This window comes from Paramormyrops kingsleyae, chromosome 20 (genome assembly GCF_048594095.1).
Source record: "Paramormyrops kingsleyae isolate MSU_618 chromosome 20, PKINGS_0.4, whole genome shotgun sequence".
NCBI lineage: Eukaryota > Metazoa > Chordata > Actinopteri > Osteoglossiformes > Mormyridae > Paramormyrops > Paramormyrops kingsleyae.
This window is the reverse complement of record NC_132816.1, coordinates 16,685,019-16,710,880: the sequence shown is the minus strand read 5'-3', so window position 1 is coordinate 16,710,880 and position 25,862 is coordinate 16,685,019. Positions and strand designations below refer to the sequence as shown.

The window sequence follows — 25,862 nt, the reverse complement described above, 5'->3', positions numbered from 1 at the left end:
GTGGCATCACGTCTCTGTCAGGCCATTGTTGAGGATGAGTTTGATTGTGCGTGAATCCTTCTGCATCTTTGGCTTGACCGTCTTGGTGGGACTGACCGTGAAACCTGCTGTAGGACATCGAGGAGGTGATGCACGTCCCACATGGGGTCCCTGAGGTACGTGGTTACCTGTGGCTGCAGATTTAGGATGATGGGTGTTGGTGGGGACAGCGTGTGACTGCGATCAGAAGGCCATGGGCCCTTCAGTGCAGTTGCTTCAGGGATCCTGCTTCCTCGAAAATAGACTCGATGACAAAGAAAGTTAAGCACCCAGAAGTAAAGGTCCAATCTGGATGTAATTTGATACACGTGCAGACCAGAGATGGGTGAGTAAATTATTCGATTTGCCTGTCTGGTCACCAACCACAGAGGATGCCTCGTAGACTCATTGGACAGCATTTCCAGCACTTGACAGGGTTTCATAGGGGTGGCATGAGGCCGGGTGGTCATATCGTTCAACTGCCCGGCATGTGTGGCATGCAAATGTTAGAACCAATGGGCACATGAGGGCATCCACACACGTCATGAAGGTTCTGGTCACACCAGTGCCAATCTGCAGGATCCCGAGGGCCAGCTACAACAGCTGTGGGCTGACTTCCCGCAGGAGAGGATACAACGGCTGTACGACTCCCTTCCAGACTGTGTCTCTGCATGTATCCAGGCCCGGGGGGAGAGGGGGGGTACATGGGACCAGCGGTGTGCCCATACTGCCAACTCTGTTGTCCGCTTGATCTGATATTATCATAATTGTGATACAGTCACATGACCTTTCACCACGTGCAGATTCATTTCATTTCCACCACTCCATCGGGATGCTTAACTTTTTTTGTCACTGAATATATATCTCACTTTGGATTAAAGTGTCTGTTAAATAAGTAAAAATGATTAATGTTTGATAGTTTCCCTGTCAGGCTCTGTTGTACGGTCCTTACCTGACGTTCCGCTCAGCAGCAGTGTCTGAACATGCAGAACACTGCGCAGAACGCTGTTGGTTCTTACAGTCAGTGGCGGCCTTGTTTCCCTCTGCCTGGTGCGTGATCCTGCCACCACGGTGACTCCTGGTTCTGGATTCACGTTGGGCCTGGTGATGGACACTTCCAAGGCTGGAAGAACACACTCGTCACTCGATGAAGCCTCATAACGCGTGAATTGCGGAACGCACCACGCTACACCGAGCACGGGGGGGATCACTCGCCGACACACTGTCACTGTGCAGTTACAGGAACAGACGTCTTGTGTCTTGTCTACCCAAAGGACTGACACCCAAATTGCCATTTCAAAAACTCTCTCAGCTAATCTTGAGTTTTTTGCGTTTCAAACAAGAACACAGAGCTAATCTCAAGCTCGGCGCTGAAACAGAGACCTAATCCCCCCCCCCCCACCACCCCCCCCAGTAAAATGAAAGTGCTAAACAGGGAGACAACACTTTGATTTATTCAAAATAAATAACATACGCTTCCCTGAGTGTTCTAACCACACATGTGTCGTCTGTGAAGGCATTCCAGGGGATGTTTATCTGGTGCTATGGAATGCTAGCCCTTCTTACGGTGATGAGTTTGCCAGAACGTTCCTGTCACACCGTCATGTTTTGGTCCCCGTGTATCATATCGCCGAAAGCCCTTTCTGGTCACATACGTAGCGTCTTCTTGATTCTAGGCTTTAGTGAACAGACTTAAAAACATTTTACTTTTCGTCATCCTGTTTGGCTGTCGCTGATGTAGTCTTGCTGTCTGTCATCTCGATTCCGGTTCCACTTCCCGTTCACAGGTCACCAGGCCCAGATTATGATTGTAATTATCAAGCATATCTTCAGGGCTGATGTTTTTGCGCATGCGACCTTTACAGTGGTAATTTGCAGTGTGGTCAGACTGTGAACCGGAGACTTTCGGCCGCAAGTCTGTGCAGAAGAATGACGGGCTGGATGGGGTTTAGAGGGCCGTGGCTGGTGGGTGGTGAGAAAGGCCTCTCACTGGCTGAGTGTGCCCCCTTGCCCCCCCTTCTTGGTAGGGCTTCACTGTCAAGAATGATCTATCTAGCCACCAAACACAGTGTTCTGTGAAAAGACTCCATGTCCCAGAATTCCAGTGCCTTCTGCGTAAGCTATACTCACATGCTGTGTCCGAATTCAGGGGCTGCATCCATCTAAAGCAATGCGACAAAGCTGTCCCATTTGGAGGGCTCCTTCGAATGCGATATAGAAATGTGTCGCAGCCCGACATATCCCATGATCCATTGTTTTGTGACTGAAGGGTTAGGGCAGAAACAGCTGCTGATGCAAATATGAAATTATTCGTAGGCCAGACCGTCCCATTTAACAGCCCTTTCTGTTGAACCGTCAAAGAACGCAGCCTACAAAAGGCTACGCCTTCGAAGGGCGCAGCCCCCGAATTCAGACACAGCCATAGATATAATATGGAGCATGGGCAAAATTAGGGGGCGGGGCTAGGTCAGGTGACAAACAGATTCACTCACATGTGGTGGGTTACAGTCCCTTGATGACTTCTCCTTTCCACACCCCCATGCACATTTTATTTTGTATTACCGGGGCTGTTTTTGTAAAAACCCATTTCCACTCCCCTACACAAGCACACATGCAGGAAGCTCTGGACTGTGATTCTACCCCACCGGCAATCTTAAATACACAATTAAGATGGAAGGGACGAATGAACGCATGTCATCAGCAGTAATGACCAATCGAGGGGCCACGAATCACCCAATGGCTTCATCTGTAATGATCTATCAATAATGTACTGACTCAAGCCGCTCTGAGAAGCCTTTCTGGGAAACAGGGAGCGAGGTGTTCAAAAGCCTGCCACAAGGGGCACCACTGCCTGTTAAGTAGTTAATGATGCCTCACTGCATTGCAACATTAAGACCGTACGTCTACAGAGGTCTAGACCCAGAACCTATACTCATATGTAGACCTCGATCCTATTTTGAGGATATTAGAGGAAAGGCATATGAAATGAAAATGTATTCTATTATAGTGTTCATATTAATAGTTATATTATTATTGAATGATTTAGTAGATGCTCTAATTTAAACATGTCTGAAATATTAATACCGCGCCGTGGTCATTACTGTGCAGCAGACCTGGCAGACATCTCCTCGAACCCTGAGAATGTGCCTCCCACCTGCTGCTGCCTGATACAGACTCTTACTGCTCATCCAGCTGCTTGTAGCACGGATTGTAGAAACAGAGCGTCAGAAATAAACAGGGCTGGCATCCCATCCAACGTGTCCCCTGCCACTGGCCCTGCATGTCCGGAGATTAGCCTGTAGTGAGAAGAACGAGATGGATGGATGGATGGATGGATGGAAGGACGGATGGCTGTTGTGGTTCTAAGCATTTCCTTGCCAATTGCTGGCTTGTTGTAGCTTTTAATGTGTCCCTTGTTCTCTGTGAGTGTTTTTTTCAGGCCCTGTTCTGTCAAGGACCTTGTTAGGGTAGGGGGGGGCGAATGAAATAATAATAAAATAAACAAAGCACTCTCACTTTTCAAGTGCCCTTCACTGGCTAATCAATAGCGACCCCTGGGTGCGGGCCTTGAATGCCCCGTTAGCCGTGACGCCCCCCGCTGGACTCCGCATGCCAAGCGATGATGCAGGGTGACACAGTGGAGTGGGGGCATGCCCCTCTCCCAGCCGCGTTTCAGGTAAAAAATAAAATAAAAAAATGCACTCATGTATCAGCCCTGTGCTTCAGTCCCTGCTGCTATGGCAACCCAGGCTCCGCCCCCCTAGCCTGGCATGTAGCTTATCTTTCCCCATACATCACATTTTGATGTGAGATTTGTCACACTTTTCATGGAGTATAGCATGGTTGCTTTCGCAGCTGGATTCATTGCTAATTGGCTCTTCTGAGCAGCAAGGCATTATGGGAGACTAAAGAATCCTTACTCAGTATGCCTTGTGAATGCATTTGAAGGCTTCCTCTAACACCTGATCCTATGACATTTCAGTATCATTTAATGTATTACTCACGCCTTCAGTGTTGACACAGTTATGTGAGATTTGTTTCCTTGCATGTTAACCTTCACTTATATAGCAGATATATGCTTAATTGCATGTTTTCAGGCCTCTGAGCTTAATGGTTTGCAATCGTGTCAGATGTGGCAGTTGCCCAGTACTGTTTGGGTTCTGTTTCTGGGCTTGCTTTCAGTCTTGGTGGGATTAAACAGCTGTATGTTATTGTGCAGATTTGGCTTTGGATCAGACAGGGTTTCGCACTGTATTCGCCTGGGGTTTGTTTGCCCATTTCCCCGGAGGGTTTTCTAGTCCATGCTCACGTGTGTCTGTCTGGATCGTGCCACCGCACATCGATTGGGTTATTTTTATCGTGAGTGTTTTTCAGTAGTGAGTGCAGGGACGGGGGCTGATCGTATGGAACGTACAGGGGCAGTTTTTGACTTTTGAAGGGGTGTTTTCAGCTTGCTGGGTTTCTTAGGGTTTTTAAAATCAGAACTGGTACCGGAGCGGCAGCTCTCAGATCTCTGTTTATGTGGACGGCACGTCCTGCGTCCCTCGCTAGATGAAGTCCTGCCATTTGGCCCACGACTCCCTCCCTCTGCCCCACAAGCTGCCGTGGTCAGTCTGGGCTAACCGGGTGAGCGTGGGATGAAAAGGCTCTCCCCGTGTTTGGGTGGGTGGGGCAGGGCTGCCATGACAGCGGGTGGGTCCATCGCCTGATCTTTTTCACACCTTGTGTCCCTGTGCCTGTAGTGCTGTAGGGCTGGAGCCTGGGTTTGGCACTCCTCTGACATGGAGGGGGGGTGGCATTTCTGACCAGGACAGAACATACTAACAATGTGAGCAAAACCTACTAACAAACAAAACACCTCATCATGACTTATTGACGTTTAAAATCACAAACTTCCCTGCTCTTTGCAGAGATATTTTATTATTTACTAGATGCTTTGTCAGATTTTTTATTTGCATAAATCTAAAAATCCACCCACCCTCCCATCTTCAAATGGTATCTCCCAGTTAGGGTAAATGCCCTATCTTACACTGCCCCATAAGGTGCATCTGTACCAAGCTGCTCTGCCTGAGCTGGTATTGTGTGCTTTGTCCCTTCATCCTGTGTCCTGTGCAGTGGCGTGAGGTTCAATTTCCTGCTGTCTTTAAGGTGGCACTGGAATTAGAAGTCGGCACTGAGGTCAGAGTTCAGTCGAACCCATTGCCGCTACCGCCGTATCTCTGCATGCGCCTCCCCCAGTGCCCCCAGGGAGTCGGGCCGCCGACAGGCCGCACGCTGCCCTCTGGGGGCTGCTCATGAACACGAGTGTCTTTTTCGGTTCCTTTATCTATGTTTCTTATCAGCATACTTGTCTGTCACTGGTACCGTTTTTATATTCGTTTTTTTTTTTTCCGGAAGGGATTGTTTATGGTCCTGGGAGAGCTGATGGGGATGCAGACAGACAGATGACATCAAGCAGAGGTGATATGTGTCCAACAGGCACCTGTCTCCTTGGGGCAGATGGTCCTGACAGATTGGGGAAGGCGGTTTCGTGCCTGTCGGGCTGCGACCGGTAACGGTCCCCCCCCGCCGCCCCCCCAGAGAAGGTATGCTCACCGCACTTTGAGGGCCGGGCTTCCCGTCCGCTGCCGGCGGAGGTCCCGTCTGCCTTGTCATCTCGGAGGGGATTTTAAAAGCCCCCGCGTTATTGAAAACAGAAACGAAAGGAACAGCAGAGGAGTCGCGACGCAAACGAGCGCGCGGCACACGAAAGGGATTATAATTAAAATGCCAGCACGCTTGAAGGTGGCAGCGGAATTAACTGTCACCGCCGTCGTCACGTACAGCCGCTCCCCGTGCCTGTCACCGGCCGCTGCCACCACTGCAGCTACACCCTCGCCTTTTTAATAACGACAAGATGTTCAGGCGCGTTCGCTGGAGTGGGAATCGCTTTGAGTAGCAATCCATGTGTATTTAGCAGAATTAGTCAGCAGAACATAGCTGGGTTTCCTCTCTCTTCATTGTCAACATGTTTTTTTGTGAGCAAAACACTGATCCATGAAGGGAAGAGCTTTATTTTTTTATTTTTTTTATTTTTTGCTAATTGACTTTGAAATCTAGCCTCTGATTAGAGAAATGCAGATTTTAGGGGGGCAGGCCTGTCCACCTACGCAGGAAATCACTCCCCAGAAGCTTCCATCCTGCATGTGTCCCGGGACGCTACGGATGATGTCGTTCAGATTTTGCTGCCTGACGTTCATAGTCAGTTTTTATAGTGATCATTATATTGCTGTCATTCTGTCCATTGCACATACTTATTACTTAAACGCTTACTCATTATTTTATTCCACTAAGTATATTGGGTAACACTTAATGCCACGTTTTTAGTCATTTATAAACAAAATTCATACAACATTCATAAAACATTATAAACATAGCTATAAATATTGATTAAAAGGCATAACACATTATAGCCATGTGTATTATGCATTATGAATGCTTTATGAAGCTCTCATCTATAATGCACTACAGATACCTTTATAATGCATTATAATGGTCGGCATAAGCATTAAGAATGCTTTGTGCTGCATTATAAAGGTATCTATAGTGCATTATAGATGAGAGTAACTACGTCCATGAAAAAACTCCCAGTCAGTCCTAGTGTGAGTGCTGCGTTGGCGGGGGACCAAGCTCCTCGCTTTAGACGTCGTCCCTGGGAAAACCAGCAGCGCCGTGCCGGCTGTGATTAATCGGTCGGGGAGGGGGGGGTTGCTCTCGCTTAACTGAACACATGGGGGCTCAGCGCAAAGCTGCTTCCTAAACACCTTGAAATCACATTTAAAAGAGATCAGTTTAACCTTCGCAAGAGTGTCAGATGTATATTAGATCACTGACTGTATTGTGATATATGAAAGCATTGTATCAGATCCCATCCCCTGACACAAAGACGAGTAATTAAGTGTTAACTGGAGGCTTGTGGAACTGGATTCAGCGTTTGAGGAATGTAGCTCTAGTCCTTTCGAGACAGTATCGATAACCTCTGGGGGTAGCATTCAAAAATAAAATTAGAACTACAGTAAAAATAAAGGTGTAATACTGATATACCAGGTGACCTCCACGCTGCTGGGGAGGCTGTAGCATGCATGGGGGGGGAAGGCCGCTTCTGTTTAGACCCATTGGTGATTCAGCAGCCGGAGCAGGCAGGAAGGATGAGGAGGGGAAAAAATGACAATCTGCAACAGATCTGCCTCTCATCCGTCACGGCGCGCGAGACTTACCTCGCCGCAAGCTTTCCCGAAGTCTCCATTTGTCACTTGTCGGCTGGTGGTGAGGGGGGGAGGTGGGACCCTCTCGTTAGGAGCGATCCGCAGCCGCCCGTCTGTGCCCCTTTGATTATCCGCCGCACCGCGTTCTGTCCTCCCCGGGTAGGATGCCGCAGGAGGGAAGCAGCTGCAGACCTCAGGACCCGCGGAGGTGATGGCGGGCTGGCGGGCGGGCGGCAGGGCATTAGCGCGTCGTTTAAGGCTTAACGAAGGGCTTCGGAATTGATTAGTCATTAAGAGGCCGAGAATAGCTACAGGGGAGGGGGGGCAACACGAGCCAGCAGGTGGGAAAGTGGTTAAAGAACCCAGACAGGCATTAAAAAGCAGCCTTTCTCTCTGCTGGTTTGGTAAATCCTGGCGTTATAATTCCAGCCATTGAAGAGTAAACAGCACAGTGTACAAAACAGTGTTGGTTCCAAACAGGACACAGCTTTTTGTTTTTCGGGACGATCCTGATATGCAGCACAAATGATAACAATGTTTCACACCTGAAGGTGAAAAATGCTTTTAAACTGACATGCAAAGTGATTAGTGACTGACTTGCATGTGCATTCTGCTCCAAAACTTCTGGTTTGTCCCACCATGCAGTTTGTATCAGAGGCCTGATCTGAATGGCAGGCCAGACCAGCAGGATCCTGATTTCCTCATCATATGATACGTTTCCTCCTGCCGTGTGTGTGTGCCCTGTAATGCCCATGTGTGTGTGCCCTGTGATGCCCGTGTGTGTGCCCTGTGATGCCCGTGTGTGTGTGTGCCCTGTGATGGCCGTGTGTGTGTGTGCCCTGTGATGCCCGTGTGTGTGTACCCTGTGATGCCCATGTGTGTGTGTACCCTGTGATGCCCGTGTGTGTACCCTGTGATGCCCGTGTGTGTGTGTGCCCTGTGATGCCCATGTGTGTGTACCCAGTGATGCCCGTGTGTGTGTACCCTGTGATGCCCGTGTATGTGTGTACCCTGTGATGCCCATGTGTGTACCCTGTGATGCCCGTGTGTGTGTACCCTGTGATGCCCGTGTGTGTGTGTGCCCTGTGATGCCCATGTGTGTGTGCCCTGTGATGCCCGTGTGTGTGCCCTGTGATGCCTGTGTGTGTTTGCCCTGTGATGCCCGTGTGTGTACCCTGTGATGCCCATGTGTGTGTGCCCTGTGATGCCCATGTGTGTGTGTGCCCTGTGATGCCCGTGTGTGTGTGTGCCCTGTGATGCCCGTGTGTGTGCCCTGTGATGGACAGGCATCTCATCCAGGGTGCCCTGGGTCTTATGCCCTCAGACTCCCCATGATGATGTTTGGGATAAGTGGATGGATCTAACTAATTTATTCTTGATAATTTTTCCTTTCCAAAAAGCCTCATACACTTCTGGTGACTTAAGCCAATGCTGTCCCCCTAGCAGAAATCTTTTTCTCTTTAATTTGCTGTCCAGCACAAAGTTCTCTGAGTCATGGGTGGTCTGTAACAGGAATGACATTTTCAAATGTGAGTTGAATGTCTGACAGTCTGGAATGGCAAAGTCATTTTCTGACCTTATTTTGTCCCCCACCACATCATTATGTTTGTGTCTTCGTTATTGACATGTAAAACGTAAGGTGAGGAAAATGTATTAGCAGATATATATAGACCTAGAGGGTTGAGGAGTATCCCAGTGTTTCAGGGAAGGAAGCTGACAGACTGTCCTAAATGGTCCAATGACGGACGCTGCAAAAGTGAAGGTGAGTCTCACGGGGGCCTTGGTATATTTTCGAGGCTCTCAGGTTTAAAGGCTGGTCGAAAAGGAGGGGGGATAGCTCTCCCAGGATCAGACGTTGCTCTTTCTGTCTGGTTTCGTTTTAAGCTGTGGATCTTCTGTGGGTCATTTAAGTCGGTGAAAGTCCGATCAGCCCTTGGAGTCCCTGTTGGCTCGGTACCATCTCCGGTGACGGCACTGATCCCCAGACCCACTTTGTCTACAACGAGACACAGTAATGCTGCACTCCGAGTGAAAACGGGCACCTAAAAGCACAAGAAATCGGTGAAATGAAATTAATTTCGAGTTACCGAATTAGCTAGCGCACCTCGTATTTTTCTAATTATATTTGCGTAATCCTTGGCAAACTGAGAGAACTAACATTATTCAGCTTCGATTTTATCCTGAAACCTAGATGGCATGGAAAAAAATGGCATTCAGATAATTGGACGGTTAATTTATCTTGATTGTCAGTTAAGTGAGGAGTTCTATTTCCAACCTTTTTTTTTGTTCTGGAAAAAAAAGGCTCTCTGAAAATACGCCAGGGCATTATTAACAACTGCGAGGAGGCAGGCTCCTTCTTTTTCTGAAGGAATGGATGAAAAACGAAATAGGATGGGGGGGCTACTGAAGGTGACTGACTGCTCCGGCAAGCCGACCTGCCACGGCTAATAGGCCCGAGATGGGCCCAGCAATCTGGGAGTGGTGCAATATGGGGAGCTCTCGCATTTAGCGCTCCACCACTGGGGCGTCGCGGAGAAGAGCAGCCCTGACGGTGAAACCAGTACCGCGGTGAGCAAGGGGGATGTGCGACGGAGCGCTAATGCTAATTAGCCTAACGAAATGCTAATGGCGATGACCGGGGCTGCGTTTTCCGCAAAGATACGGCGCTGAGATTCGATTCGACGGATGGAAATGTAAATATTTTGAGCGGCCCGGATTTTTAAAAAGAGATTATATGTAAATTTTGATGATCGCGTCGCGTAATTATTGCTGCAATCTGACACCGGGGGTGACGAGTCCTAATTCTGGAGGGTCACGGAATGTGCAGGTGTTTCTGCCAAATTCCAGCAATTAATGGCATCGGTGCAGAGAGGGAAGGGCAGACACGTTCAGTTAGGGGAATAATTGGCTCAATTACGGGTTTCACCGCTTAGCCGGGACATAAAGCCGCTTCCGGAAAACCTGGGATTTGACACCCCTGATTTGTGCAGTTAGCTCTGTCATTAGCTCTTGCTAAACTCATCAGCTGCCTGCGTTAATGAGAATGGGGTGGAGGGCATTGATTGGTATTTTCCAAAGGTATCCACAGCACTCCTCCAAGGTGAGTTTCTGGCGTTTCCCCTGGAGCTCTGGGCTCTTTTCTTCTCGTCCTTTACTTCTTGTTGTCCAAGTTGGTCGCCATTCATCTTCGTGTTCTGTGGCCTCTGGGTGATCTAGCGGTTCCCCTGGAGCTCTGGGCTCTCTCTCCTTAGAATATGTTCCCGCTGTGCTCTCCTGGTGGCCGCTGCTCTCCTTCTAGCCCCCAGGTCAGTGTTTTGGAACAAATTTCTGGATCACTGATCCTAACGACCCAGTCTGACTTTCATAAACTACCGCTAGGGCCAAGGCTGGTATCAAACAACTGCATTCCTCCCTGGTGTTTGCGCTCCCCTTTTCCTTTCTTTTATTTCTTTCCCTCTCTTTTCCTTGCCGTGAGGTCCATTTACCCCCCACAACCTTCTTCTCTGTTTATTTTTATTTCCTCGGACACATTTACACTCAGTCCCTGCTGGCATCCCTGGTGACACTGGTCACGGCCCTCTGTAAACAGCCTCTTGCGAATTTCAGTTTTGTTTTTCTTTTTACTCATTTTCCTCATTAGAATATAGGGATGTTGGTTATTTTATAGTTTGTTTTTTTTAGAAGTACCCACTTCCCATGGCATAATAATGATAAAGCATTAAAAATGGCACAATGATAAATAATGCATTAAAAAGAAAAAAACTAAACTTTTTGACTAGCTTTAAGGGTCTGACCATGTGACTTTTATATTCCAAAACGTACAGTGTCTGTGTTTTTTACTTGATATCACTGTAGGCCCCTGGTATTCAGACTCTTTTTGACAGGCCCCCCTAGGGCTGATATTGTCTTGCACCCCCCCCCCCCCCCATCCCATACACCCACGAACTTTACCTTGCAGCTCAATTAGAAGAATGTGCCTGTTTTCCTGCACACGGTTTAATAGCCTTCAGGGAAAATATGGACACTGCAAGTCTATTTTTAATATTTCTAAAGGTTGCAGTTTCGAAATAACTCTGCCCCCCACCTCAAAGTCCCCCACATAGTTTTTCCTTCACCTGCCCCTGTCGAGTGTCATTTTCTTTACAATTCCCGCCCTCATACAGCCCCCTCCCGACCTTATAAAAGAAGAGAGATGGCAGGGTGGACAGTTATCGCAGTAAACGTCAGTTTGGCTCCTTTGCCTGGGGCTGCACCTACTTCCCTGCAGGGGGGCGACACTGAGAGCTGAGCGTGTCTGCGCTCCGGCTGCAGGGCACTGCGCAGTTCCGCATAATGAAGCGGCCACACGTTTCTTTAAAGGAGACATCCACGATGTCTACCCGAAGAGTGCGTGCCGCCTTCGTAATCACGTCAGCAGGCTGGCGTTTATCGGGCAGCGGACAAGCTCAGTGGCCGGTCGCGGCATCTAAACAGCTGTCCTCCCGTCTCTGTGATCCTATTCTTTGTGTGACTTTGTTCGACTTTGTTTGACTGTTTTTAATGGTGAGTTTTTTAGTAGCGCATTGGGAGAGTTGGCCTTCGCCGAAAGCGGGCGGGATCTAAAAACACGACGGAGGAGGTCGGATTTATCGCGGCAAGCCGCTGCAGCCCATCGCCGGTGAGCCGGTTAATGGCCCACTGTGATGCATGCCCCCCCCCATCAATAATGCAGGGGATCGGAAGCTAGGTCACGCATTTTTAACAGGCCTCTAATAAAACAGCGAGGAGAGACGCACGGGCCTGGGGGGGGGGGGGGCAGCCCCGATTCCCCGTATGTGTTAGCAGAGGAACGATACGCTTAGCGGGATGCTTCCTCAGGGGTCATGTGACTGCTGACTCATGGGCATGCAGGAGGCTGCACCAAGGTCAAAGGGCATGACTCAGGCTGACATCCTGACCCCGAGCAGGGCTCATAGGGGTCATGAACCCTGTGATCCTTTAAGCCATGTGACCCCTTTGTTGTTCTGTCAGTGGTTTCATCACGGCAGGTGCTAAAGTGTTTCAATTTTGGATAATCCAGGCCGAAGAAAACAAACATGATTTTTTTTGGTGCACCCTGGCAGTTCCACGAGGTGAGTCTCGGGCCACGGATCTTCGGCGTGATCAGCGGGAACACGCCATTCGTCCCAGACAGCTGTCGGCATGCGGTCTGAGGGCCTGAGATTCGAGCCGCTGCCTCTATTAAGTCGTCGGCGGGAGACGCCCCCGCGGATAAAACTAACAGCACTTATCCACTTCACATTGTCTGATTGTGCTCCGTCTTGAGTTCTCGAGCGTTCTCTGTGCCAAGAACAAAAACACAAGACTAACATCGAGGCTAAGCTCCAGTATGGTGAACCCAAAACCTTTCAATTTCGTGACAGTTTCGAGGGGCTGATATCCTGAGAGCGGAATCACTCAGTCAGGGCCGGTGAGACCTCCTCCATCGCGAAACTGCCCCATGCTCTACGATACACTTTTTTGCTCCATCCCTGCTCCCAGTAGGGAGCAAAAATGTGGACTGTCTGGCATGGAGCTGGGAGGGAGCAAAAACATGTCTGGGGGTCCCCAAGGACCAGCTTGGGACACGCTGCTCTCTGCTATGGGTACAGATCAGGGTCATTTATGCATGTTAAATAACAACGTTAAACACCACAGGTCCAGTCCCAGGTAAGCTGCAGAATCCTGTGCTATTTATATCTGAGTGTAACATATCTCCTGTAATGCTTACTTTCTGCTGCACTTCACTTAATTCTGGCAATAGATTGCATCCAGACGTACTTCGGTGAAGCGGAGGGCAATTTGTCTGCGATTGACCGGGGTCCTGCCCGGTTTGTCCCTCCCTTACTCTCCGTGCCTCTCATTATAAGTATCAGATCTGTTGGGATTTGCGTTTTTCCTGAACAGGCCTGCATGGACATACATGTACCACGCACGCCTGTGTGTGTGTGTTAGCCTTAACTCAGCCCCCTGTCCCCCCGCAGACATCCGCGGCCTGCAGAGCTTCCTGGACCAGACGTCTCGGCTCGGCCTGGACGTGTCCCTGCAGCGGGTCGACAGGAACATCAGCCGCGTCTTTGCGGGCCTCTTCAGCACCATGCGCACGGAGGAGCTGAATCGCTACCGGGACACGCTGCGCCGCGCCATCCTGCTGCTGAGCCCCAAAGGAGCCCAGGCCTTCATCCACCAGGTCAGCCTGCTCCCCCCACCGCCCCCCTCGCCCTGAACTGCAGCACACCATCCCCAGACACCAAAACACCGCTACACTGGGCAATCAGTATTATAACTGAGGTGGATGGATGCATGGATGGATGGATTGATGATGGATTGATGAATGGATGGATTGATTGATTGATTAATGCATGGATGGATTGATGATGGATGGATTGATGATGAATGGATGGATGGATGGATTGATTGATTGATTAATGCATGGATGGATTGATGATGGATGGATTGATGATGAATGGATGGATGGATTGATTGATTGATTGATGCATGGATGGATTGATGATGGATGGATTGATGATGAATGGATGGATTGATTGATTGATGCATGGATGGATTGATGATGGATGGATGGATTGATTGATTGATTGATTGATGCATGGATGGATTGATGATGGATGGATTGATGTATGGATGGATGGATTGATTGATTGATTGATTGATGATGGATGGATTGATGTATGGATGGATTGATGATGGATGGATGGATAGTGGATGGATTGATTGATTGATTGATGGATGCATGGATGGATTGAGGATGGATTGATGCATGGATGGATGGATGGATGGAGGGCTGCGGGGCTATACACAGAGGGTCGCGGGGCCGTCCTCAGCGGGTCGCGGGTTTGTCCACAGCGGGTCGCGGGGCCGTCCTCAGAGGGTGTCCAGGCGCTCCCTCATACATGCTGACACAATGGCATTGGTGATATTTTGGGAATGTGAATTTATAGCAGCTTGTGACTATCCCACCTGCACTTTTCGGCTCGTGTTTTCGGGAGAGGTGCTTTCCTGAGGGGTGACTCCGGATGAGGTCAGTCTGTCAACAGAAGTTCACTGTCCTTCTCCTCCAGTAAAATGCTGACTCAGGTGGAAGGGGGAGGTTCTGAACACCTGGAGTTTTCACATCTCCTCCAAGATCCTCTGGTTTTCTCCCATAATACATGAAGCTGGGTGAATTGGCATCTCTAAATTGCCAATCGTGTCTGAGTGTGTGCCCTGTGATGGCCTGGCATCCCTTCTGCAGTGTCCCCCACCTCGTGCCCTGTGCCACCTGGCATACACTCCACTGACCACACCCACGTCCTGGATGACAAGATCCATACCTTCTACATTCTGCTGACAGTCGCCGAGTTGTTGCTGTTTACCTGCTATGAATTAGCTATCTCATGTTTTATAACTAATCACGGATTATTTTTCTGTTGTGTCTGGATTATAATATAATAGCAGAAATAATTACATGCACAGAAACATAGAAACACATGTAAACACTGCGAGCGAAACATCGTGGTGTCGGTGATTAGGCATCACCCACCGTGCCACTGCCATCATCGGCAAGGTAATGGGCCAAATGGGCAACGGGCATGAGGCCGTAGGAAGCGGGAGGAGCACTCAGTATAATTGCAGAGTCTTACGGCAGCTCAATATGAGGGGAATGGAAGAGACGCGCAATAGAGGAGATGCGCAGCAGAGGAGGTGCACACAGAGGAGGTGCACACAGAGGAGGTGTTTAATGCCACATCTCTACAACTCAGAGCCCCAATTCCCCGGGGCCAATGCACTCCGCCCATCGGTCTCCCTGCACATACTTAAGCTGATGCGGGGTCTCCTTTGAAGGCCGTTTCAGAGTGGAGGGGAGGGAGCGATTTCACCATAACGGCCTTCAATGACTGTTTTTAGGACAGAGCCGCTTTTACGGTTTAGGGAGGCGGGCTTTTGTGTTGACTCGTGTGGCTCAGGCGGCCCCTCCCCCGAGACCTGCGGGGTCTCCAGCCGGACGCATGCAGGGGCACCATGATGCTCCAAGCATGGCTTTCATGTTCACCCCGACGTTGAAGCTTTAAAACGCTTCACACAGCTTCTCATCTGAAGCCTCCTCCGTCATCTCTGACTGCTTTACAACAAGAACTTGTGATTTAGCGCGATGAAGAGGCCGCAGTATCGATCGGCGGCCTCTCTGCCGCGGTCCTTCTTCCTGTCGCATCCCCGTTGAGGGTCAGCTCCTTCGCTCGTTACGTCTTTCTTTGCAGTTTAATTACCTGCAGTGTTCCCTCTTTGTTCTCAGTCAAACGGTCATCTTTAGTCTCCATTTTTCTGAGACCGAGGTGTCGATAAGGGTGTCCACACAGCTTGGGGCGATTACATCTGTAATCCGTCTGTCCGTCCGCCCCTCCGTCTGTCTGTCTGTCTGTCTATCTTTCTATCTATCTATCTATCTATCTATCTATCTATCTATTTATTTGTTATACTGTACCTGCTATGTAGGGTCATGGGGACAGACAGACAGAATGGCAGGCAGGCAGGAAGGAAGGAAGGAAGAAAGAAAGAAAGAAAAAGAAAGAAAGAAAAAGAAAGAAAGAAAGAAAGAAAAGGATTTTGTAGTTTGCTGCACCTGGCTCTAGAACCTAAAATAAATCCGGTTTCACCTAACTTTCAGAGGAACTTTTGATGCTAGAAACAAGTCCCGACCCTTAGACCGGATCCCCAGGAATGGATCTGTCGCTGCTGGTGAGGAGCGCCCCCCCCAGCACCCACCCACCCCCATCCTGCTGGTATGCCATCCCCGGAAGGTCACCCCGGCGTTAAGGAGCTTCCGGAGAGCCCGCCTGTGTGGGCCCCCTTCATCAGTCCCCGTCAGGCCGCCCCTTGCCGCCGGGGGCCTTGCCCCCCCCCTTTCCGGGCAGCACCCGTCCTCCCACCGCCCGCTGCTCTTTCCCAGCCACCGTGTGGGGTGGGGAGGGGAGCTGACAGATTGAGTGGCACCGGTGATCAGGCAGGCACGGCAATGATGGATGGCAGGAGTGGGCAGGCCCTTCATCCTGGGGGGGGGGGGGGCACGGCTCCAGGTGGGGGGGCCTGGGCACACAGGAGAGGAGTGACAGTTTCTCATTAGGCCGGCAGCTAGTGAGAAAACGGGGGAGGTGTGGGGGGGGGGGGGGGTGTTTAGAGTAATATTAGATCAGCACAGGGAGGGGTGCTCTCAGAGCCTCCCAATACTACACTGGCTCTTTTGATTTTTTTTATTTTCGTGCCTCATAAATAATATTTTCCAGACGACCGTCCTGTACATGTGCGATGTTTTTCCGTAACTGAAGCTGAGTGTCTTCCTCAGCGTCACGTGACCGTCGACGCGATGCCGCTTCAAAGCCATCCGAGGGGGGGGAGATCGAGCTTCCAGAGACCATAATAAATACAGTGACCAAACCCACCAGGTGTTGCCTGAGGGGAAACGAATCCTGCAGGTTAGCGGACTGAAGGGTTAACGTGGCGGGAAACGTCTCACTTTAAAATCCCGCGGCCCAGATGTGGGCTGACAGCCAATGAGCCTCTGTGGACAGTCTGGCGCATCTGCCGAAAACTCAATGAAGTAGAATCCGGTGGAAAGGCCAGGGAGCCGCCACTCACACAGAGACGCGCCCTGTTTATGTTCCTGCTGCTGAAACGCTTCTGAGCGCAGCGTCACATGAAATGTCTCCATGCTGAGGGAGCCGCTGCTGATCGAATGCATCTGAAAACGTTGCGCAGACAGACACGCAGACATGCACGCAGACATGCACGCATCCACTGACTCGATGCAAATGTCCTTGAGTCCTTCTGGCCCACAGGAGTGTCATTGGCAATATGCTTCTCTGTATGATAATCAGCAATGGGGCACTGAATTAACACCATCCTGCAGAGCCCTGTGATAGACAGGGTGTTGCAGGGGGCACAAATGTTGTGCCTCTGACTGGTAGGTTGTCGGTTCAAATCCCAGGGCTAGCCAAGTGGTTGAACCCTTCAGCAAGAACCTTAACATCAAGTTGTTCTGGCAACGCTCAGACTCTGCTTTCACGCAAAAAAAATAAAAAAACATATATAAAGCGTCAGTTCTATAAATGTAAAAATTCCCTCATTCGCTGTAGAACGAGCTCCCTGCCTTAGATTTTGCGTAACATTTGTGCAGCTAGCAGGGATTGAGCCAGCATGGAAAAATCTTCCAGGGATATTTGGTCGGATGAGTTCCGTGTGACTCCGGAACTCCGGAAGGGAATATGTAGGTGAGAAAGGCAGCCGTAACATGCAGTGCAAGTGGCTAATGGTCGCTCTCCCCTTATAGTTAGCCTCTGCCTGTCTGCAGCAGGTAGCAAGTTTGATGTGTGAGGAATAGGACACCAGTGCACCCGCTGGCAATTACCAAAGCTGACGGTGAGAGGGGCACAGGCGTTTGGGGGGGGGGCATGCTGGCTGAGAGCTGTCAGTCAAAACACCATTAGCAAAAACCCTGTGCTGATCTCCCGAGTTTTGATGGATGTTCAGATTTAACTAAGGCAAAAAAAACAGGAATTTGTTAGTATGCTTCATGTTTTCTCCCCGATCTACTGCTGGATGGAGTGACCATTTTTAGACGGAAGATGATACACAAATTTCCGCTACCTGGACGGCTCCGACGTGTGAAGGCCAGCGTTCTGTTTGTCAGCTTTTTCTTTATTTCTTTACTGTGGAAGTGCTCGTATTATGGGGACCGGGGACTTATTGCTCCGTGAGCAGTATGAATGAATGGCTCTGGGTTATGATGTCATAATGGAGGTGTGAGGTTGCCAGGTAATGGCCTGGCTGATTCATTCATCACCCAGGGAGTTAAACAAAGGCCTGTCACTCCCTCCATAGTCTAGTCCAGTCCCTGCACTGCAATCAAAACAGACTGGGGCCTCATTAGGCTTGGCCGCGGGCATCGGCACCGGGAGACTGTGACTAAGGCGGCCATCCGTCGGCCACCAATCCAGAGCGGATAGTTACTGTGTCTGGTGAATGTATTTCATGTCCCAGGGAGTGCTCCGGAACACCCTTCCTATACAGTAAATTTATGACATTTTTCAGGGGGGGGTGAGTGAAGCTGTAATATTGATTACTTATTGAATAAACAAATAGCTATTGGCTGATGAACATTCTCAATATTCTGCTGTCGTGCTGGGTGGCATATTTCTCTGTGGGTTGGGACAGTGTGCCCATGATCACCGGGTCGGTGGTTCGAATCCTGTGACTGACTAAGCGACTATCTCTCCTGTACACTTGGGCTAGGTCCTTAACCCCAACTGCTCCATTGGTGCTTGGTGCGGTTCTGGGATCCAAACTTGTACATTGCTTTGGACAAAAGCATCAGCTACATAAATAAATGTTGATTGTAAATCTACGAAGCCTCAAATCCCTCACAGAATATTATGTGCAAATAACATTTAAGTTATTGGCTTTAGACACAGAGATTAGACACAGATCATTACAAGCTGTATCTGTTCTGTTACTGTTTTTTTTAGTGTTGGCTACATTTGCAAGTCTTTGGGGAAGATCAAAATAAAATATTAATTATAACAACTTAATCTTACAACATGTAGCAAGTTTTCTTGTTGTAGTCTATAAAACGTACAGTCGTTTCTTTCTATGATCTTTTTAAACAATTAACCCTAAGTAGCAGTTGGCAATTGAATTTTTCTTCGGTTGAATAATGCGCTAAGAGTGACTCCCTGAAAAAACACCATTGTCCTTTTGTGCAAATTCACACTCTGGAATTCGCTGAATTAAAATCCAGAGAACATTGATTAACGCCAAAAGCAGCAGATTTACACAGTGCAGATGAAAGGGGCAGGCCCCTCCCTACCCACAAATCACAGCTCACAAATCCTGTCTCACCTCTGCACACGATGACTGAAACCCTAATTATAAACTACCAAGCTGGACAGAACTGGAAGTTTCTGGATGTTTCCGAACAGGACGTGACTGGATGGTCCCGAAAAGGACGTGACGGAATGGTCCTGAACAGGAAGTGACTGAATGGTCCTGAACAGGAAGTGACTGAATGGTCCCGAACAGGACGTGACTGGATGGTCCCGAACAGGAAGTGACGGAATGGTCCCGAACAGGAAGTGACTGAATGGTCCTGAACAGGAAGTGACTGAATGGTCCCGAAGAGGAGGTGATTGGATGGTCCCGAACAGGACGTGACTGGATGGTCCCGAACAGGAAGTGACTGAATGGTCCCGAACAGGAAGTGACTGAATGGTCCTGAACAGGAAGTGACTGAATGGTCCCGAAGAGGAGGTGATTGGATGGTCCCAAACAGGACGTGACTAGATGTTTCCGAACAGGACGTGACTGAATGGTCCTGAACAGGAAGTGACTGAATGGTCCCGAAGAGGAGGTGATTGGATGGTCCCGAACAGGACGTGACTGGATGGTCCCGAGATGAGCGGGCAGCGGGATTGAGATTAGTGCCCGAACTTCTGACACAGTTGTTATATGAGGTATTGCCTTTTGTCTTTCTGTACGTGACATGGGCGGAGCCACACATAGGCAGGCATCCGGCCTGCTGCGTGGCTAATTAGCTTGGATGGCGTTATGCGAAAGCATAGCTGTAGCAGCTAATGCTGTATCCAAAGCTGAGGTAGAGTTAAGACGAGTCAGAAGACAACAAGGGGAAATAAACTTCTGTAGGGCAGTCAGAGGTCAGGCCCACAGGCCGGCCTTTCGATAAGGGTCCCGTCCCCGTTTCGGGCGTGGCCTGGGAGCTGTCTGTGATAAGCAGCACCCCTGCTGCCCCCCTCATCCCCAGTCGGCTCCCTCGTGCTGTTTATCTAGTTAGCTGTCTGCTCTTATCATATCCCCGCGGCCTGTGGTCCCCGACTCCACTGGCCCCCTCCTCATTATCTGTCCTCTAGATTCCATTTTTCTTTCAGTGCTCTGTGGAAATCGGGTCTCCGGAACAGTCATCTGTCTCTGTCTGGACTCTCGTCCTCCTGCATCCCCCGCTTCCCCCCCCCCCCCCTCCCCTCTCCGACATGCACAAACCAGTTCATGCTACTTTTCTAAGGCTGCAGCGTGGATTTTCTTGCTCCTGCCAAAAGATGGTGACCTTTGGCTTGCGCAATCATGTAGAGGAGCCCCACAGGTCTCATGGGAATTATGGGTTCTCCTTGATTGCTCCTGCATGTCCAGCTGACTGAACAGTGAGGGTGATGGTGGATTGTGGGTAGTGATTCCTCTTCCTTTAAAGAGTGCGGGTGCGGTAAGCCTCTCTCCTTTCCCCACCTGCCGCTGGGTCTAGCCACTTCCTTTTCTGTCCAACGAGGTGATTTATACTCTGTTTCAGTTTCAGTTATTACCCATTCATCCAACAGTTTATACTACCTGTTTCAGTGATCACACATTCATCCAATGATGGTTTATACTTCCTGCTTCAGTCATCACCTGTCCATCCAATAACAGTTTATACTTCCTGTTTCAGTGATCACACATTAATCCAATGATGGTTTATACTTCCTGTTTCAGTGATCACACATTCATCCAATGATGGTTTATACTTCCTGATTCAGTCATCACCGGTCAATCCAATGACAGTTTATACTTCCTGATGAGTCATCACCTGTCCATCCAATGACGGTTTATACTTCCTGATTCAGGCATCACCTGTCCATCCAATGACAGTCATCACACATTCATCCAATGATGGTTAATACTTTCTGTTTCAGTCATCACCCATTCATCCAATGATCATTTATACTTCCTGTTTCAGTTTCCACTCATCCATACAACTACAGTTTACACTTCCCGTTACATTAATCATCCTTTGATCCAAAAATAGTTTATTATCTCCTGTTTCAGTCATCACCCATCCATCCAATGATGGATGCATAATGACTGAAACAGAAAGTATAATCCATGGAGCTGGACAGAAGACAAAGTGGCTTGATATGTCAAGGTGGCCAGGCAGCAAGATCTCCATGGAGCAATGCTCTCCTCCTCCCCTCACACCAAATGCTGATGTTGAGATGTACACCATCAGAACAGAACACACATGCATGTTTCAAACGGACGTGCTCTTTATATTTGGATGCAGCTATTTAAGAATAAAAAAGGATTTTGGTGATGGGTTCTTAAGCTGATACATTATCAGAGTTTGTGCTAATATGAAAGGTCTGCTGAAGGCTTCTCTTGAATAAATTGGCCTTATAGGAGTAATCCCTCAAGACAAAAACAGCGGGCTCATCCTTGGCTTTCTCTGGGAGGTATGAGACTTTTTTGTTTTTCATTTTGTTCCTGAAAACACTACCTTTATTGATTTGCGGGTCTTGTACCGTATCTTTGTGAAAGAGCTCAGACAAAAATTATCATTGCTGTTGTAATCATTGGAATCATTTCCCTCCAGGCCTTCATTTAGGCCCAGGGTTACTTAAGCAGGCTAGCGATTGCCACCATGTGCACGATCTCACTAAGCATTGAGTAAAATCTCAGCGCAGCCCATCCTTGGAACCCGGGGCTATGTCCCCTGTATTTTTATATTTTCATAAACTATATTTTTGTGTATATACACAGAATATACAATATATACCTGAAAAATATGCATAATTTCTGTTTTTAAAATGTCTTGTGCACTTTTAATGTTTCATATTTATTTTTTGGTTGCTGCCTGTTTTTGCCAGAAATCCACTGTTCTGTGGATGGGCTGTAACATTTATTCACCCTTCATGAGTTTGTCTGTGGAAAAATCAGAATGCCCAGCAGTGACCCCTACAGGTCGTTGATGGTCAGTGCAAAATGTCCCTCAGGGCATTTCTCCTGCGGTACAGTTCAGTGAATAGGAGGGGCTGCACAACCGCTGCTGTGCTGTTCATGGTCAGGTTCTATGCCTGACCAGTCCTCGATATACCCGGATATGCACATATAAACATATAATCACGTAAATGATTTTGCTTTTGAATAAGTGCCCACATTTATCCTCCTGATATATTACATTTACGGCTATGGTTGGCGGGATGGAATAATTAGAGTCACTCTGAGAATTGAAACGGCAAATGGTTGGGGCTGCTGGGAGAATCTGGGGGCGCTTGGGGGTCAGGGGCAAGTCTGCCTTCTCCAGAAAAGCAGTAACAGAATTCAGCCATGATTGTATACCCAAGCACTCACACTCCTTCTCACCTCTCTCTCTCTCTCTCTCTCACACACACACACACACACAAACACACACACACATACAGAAACACACACACACTCAGATTAAAGATGTATGATATGAATTATCTCATCTGAAACTTAAGTTTCCGCCACTGGCAGATTTATGCTTTCAAAGTAAACTTCACAGCCCTTCATCCATCAGGTGAATTTCTAATTTTTTTTGTCCCCGATGATGGCGATCAGCAGGTTTGTCACCAGCCCCCCCACCCCCCCCCCCAGCCAGGATTGTCACCCTGCAGTAGACAGGAAGGGAAGCTGGGAGCTTTTCGGGAATCGCGCCATGTGACAACAGGGGAATGTGGGGCTGACATGTGCCTGGTCACCACCTCTATCCTGTCACCCGCATGACAGGACAGGTTCCCCGGCACTGTGTGTGTGTGTGTGTATGGGGGGGGGGTCTCTTTTATGATTTAATGCCCGTCGCCCTCGCCCATTGGGGGTTAGGAGGGTGGGGGCTCCCGATCAGGACAGGCCGGGTGAGCTGTGGGTTGCTAGCGTGCCCTCAGTCACGCTTTGTTGGCAGCTGACAGATCCCAGACCGGCCTGGCGCCGGCTCTGCCCGAACCCCCCCTTGCCAAGTCAATAAAAACGCGATTAAGATGATTCCCATGGAGTCCGGATTTATGGACGCCGCCGCGGCCCCGAGGTCCCGGCAATAAAATCGATGCTGCAGTGATGCGGATCGTGACTCGGCTTCTGCGCGATGCTTTAAAGATCAGAGGCTCACTGATAGCGTTAGCGGTTCTGATCCGGACCGGGAAGCCGGTGTCGGTCCGCAGCTGGGGTGTCAGTTCTGCTCCTTGCTGCCTTGGAACTTACCTTACATTGCGTCATTGAGGATATATTTGAAATTTCAAAAAAACGCGTGTTTACTGTTAGAATGGAGAGTGTAGCATTTAAAGGGAATGTCAAAATAAAGGGGATGACAGTCAGGGACTTTAATTCACTTTTTCTAATCCAGCGATGACTCTGGGTGATCAAACCAACTTCGACACACCTAATGACCCATATGAGTCAGCCACCCCTGTGCTTTAATACTTGAGATAAATGTTCCATTTAGCCAAACGCTTGTGAGCGAGCGAGAGCATCCGTTTCCATTGGCCGTTATTGTTATGCATCATTAAAAAGACGTTTCTTCCTCTTATAGAGTGCTGTTTGCACATTGCTAATTTCTTTTCAGTGATTACATCAATTTGTTCATTAGCATTGTTTTAATTTCGTAAGGGAAGTGCAATCGATCCATTGAACCTGCAGCGAGGGTAATCTCCTTACCTCTTTATAATGGCGCTTAGAAAGTCAATGCCCGTCATCGGTAAACATCGACCGGATGCCATTAGTCGCCATTACTGCCACACCATAGCTGTGCAGAGGGTACCAGAAACGGGCAGTCGGTAGCCAGAACCGGGAAGGACAGGGGAGATTCTAGGATAATAATAATGAGTTTTGAAATAGTGATTGACAGGGAAGGGGGCACTTTGGGGGCCAATCAGCTTTCAGATGTGGACTCACCCCTAGGGAAGGGCTCCCATTGGTAGACCTTGAATTGTGTTTACCCTACTGGGAGGAAGACTCATTTGCGTTCCACGATTCCCCACGTCAGCACTTTGGGCACCATGCGGGATTGAATTCCCACCCTTCGTATATGACCGTGTGTATAGGATGTGAGGGAAAAGCCTTTGGGCTTTGGAAGAGATGTAACAATACCTGCAGGCCCCCTGTCTTGGGGGGGCGGGGGGCAAACTAGGGAAATTGTCGCAGGTCCAGATGGGAGGGGTCGGGCATTATGGGGGCTCAGTTGACGTTATTTTGTTCCATTTTGTTTATGTGCGACGGGCCTGCCTACATGAAAAGGCCGCCCCCCTGATACAGGAGGGGGAGGGCCATGTGCATTAACGGGCATCAGTATCACTGTCTGTCAGGCCCCCCAGTGACGCCGATGTCCATACGATCCATCCACATTGCCTCCAAAATACGATGTCTCAGCAGGGTCCCTCATGAAGGGTTGTGTCCCCCCGCTAAAAACGCACGCCTCCATAAATGGGTAAAACTGGCAGCGTCGACCGCAAAAGTTCCTCGCAATAAAGCTGTCTGTGAAGTAATTGTATAATATTTCTCAATTCGCGGCTTGGGCTGGTGAGGTCGCCGCGTGTTTGGCGGGAACAGCAGGCCGTTAACCTGACCGGACGGGGATAATCTAACGGCTGCGGAAGAGGGAAGACGCGGAATTGCGGAACTGCGTTATGGGCCTGTCCGCTTTAGTCTGAGATTGGATCTGGGCGGCTGTAATTCGTGGGATAGTTGACCTTCATAATATTGCAGCAATAGGACCTGCAGTGTGTTTCTATAATGGCGTTATGGAAAGCGGCCCGTGTTCAGTCGATCTCAGTTCTCGCTTTGGTCTGCTCTGTTTTCCACTTGAAACTGGGCACAGGTTAAACATCTGCAGCCTCTCCGTTGGCATGTGCTTGAGGTGGGGGGGAGGGGTGGAGGAGTGTGTGTGTGGGGGCGGGGGGTGCAGGGTGCCGACACCCAGCGACTGCAAGGACGTTTCCGGAACACATCCCTGACAAATCAGCATTAATCTCCTTCCCCCGGCTGTCCCGTGCGCGCGGTCGTCTCCGAGAGCTCCTGCTCGCCACCATGTGGCGCGGGGACGTCACCAGCTGTGCGTGGCGCCTTCCGCGGGGGCGGGGCACCGAAGCCGCAGTGGCTAATTCGGCTCCTCCCACATTTCATGACCCATCCCAAACTCAACGTTCTACTCACATTCCTTGCCTGTTTTCCCTGTTTCCTCTCTGATCAAACCCTAATGGTACTCAAAAGCTTTATTGCCATTCATACATGTACAAGTACTTGCTTGTAAACCTCCCTGCAGATTTAAACAACATAGATAACAATAAATAGGAACAATAAATAGCAAATACCATTATAGTGAACAATAACATGCATACAATGTGCAAGCAAAATAAAATGAACAATATTATGTACAATATCATATGAGTAGGACAACAAGGTGCAGAAGTGTAAAACGGCAGTGATTAATAAATAACAGTGGTGTAACTGGGTTTACACTGCATGTTCTCAGTGTGTATTAAACATTCTAATGTTGCACAGCAGTGTTTCCCAATCCAGTCCTCAGACACCCACAGCCGGTCCACGTTTTTGCTCCTTCCCAGCTCCCGGAAAGGGGGTCGAGCGACATTGACCTCACACAGTCCATCCCACTGGGTTGCAAACCACCCCCCCCCCCCCCCCCCCACAATCCCCCTGTCACATGGATCCCTTAGCTGTCTCACCCAGGGGAAGTCTTGAGTCGCCCACTAACAGGCGAACACCAAAGCTTGCCGACTGTGAGGTTTTAATCAGTCAGTCCCC

At 49.2% G+C, this 25,862-nt stretch overlaps 1 protein-coding gene across 1 annotated transcript in view; it reads left to right on the top strand.

The window, feature by feature from the left end:
• grid1b (glutamate receptor, ionotropic, delta 1b) overlaps positions 1-25,862 on the top strand; it is a 250,694-nt gene that overhangs the window by 139,503 nt on the left and 85,329 nt on the right. Inside the window, 1 exon segment of the mRNA XM_023830787.2 lies at positions 13,265-13,470. Coding sequence (XP_023686555.1) covers positions 13,265-13,470 — 206 coding nt within the window.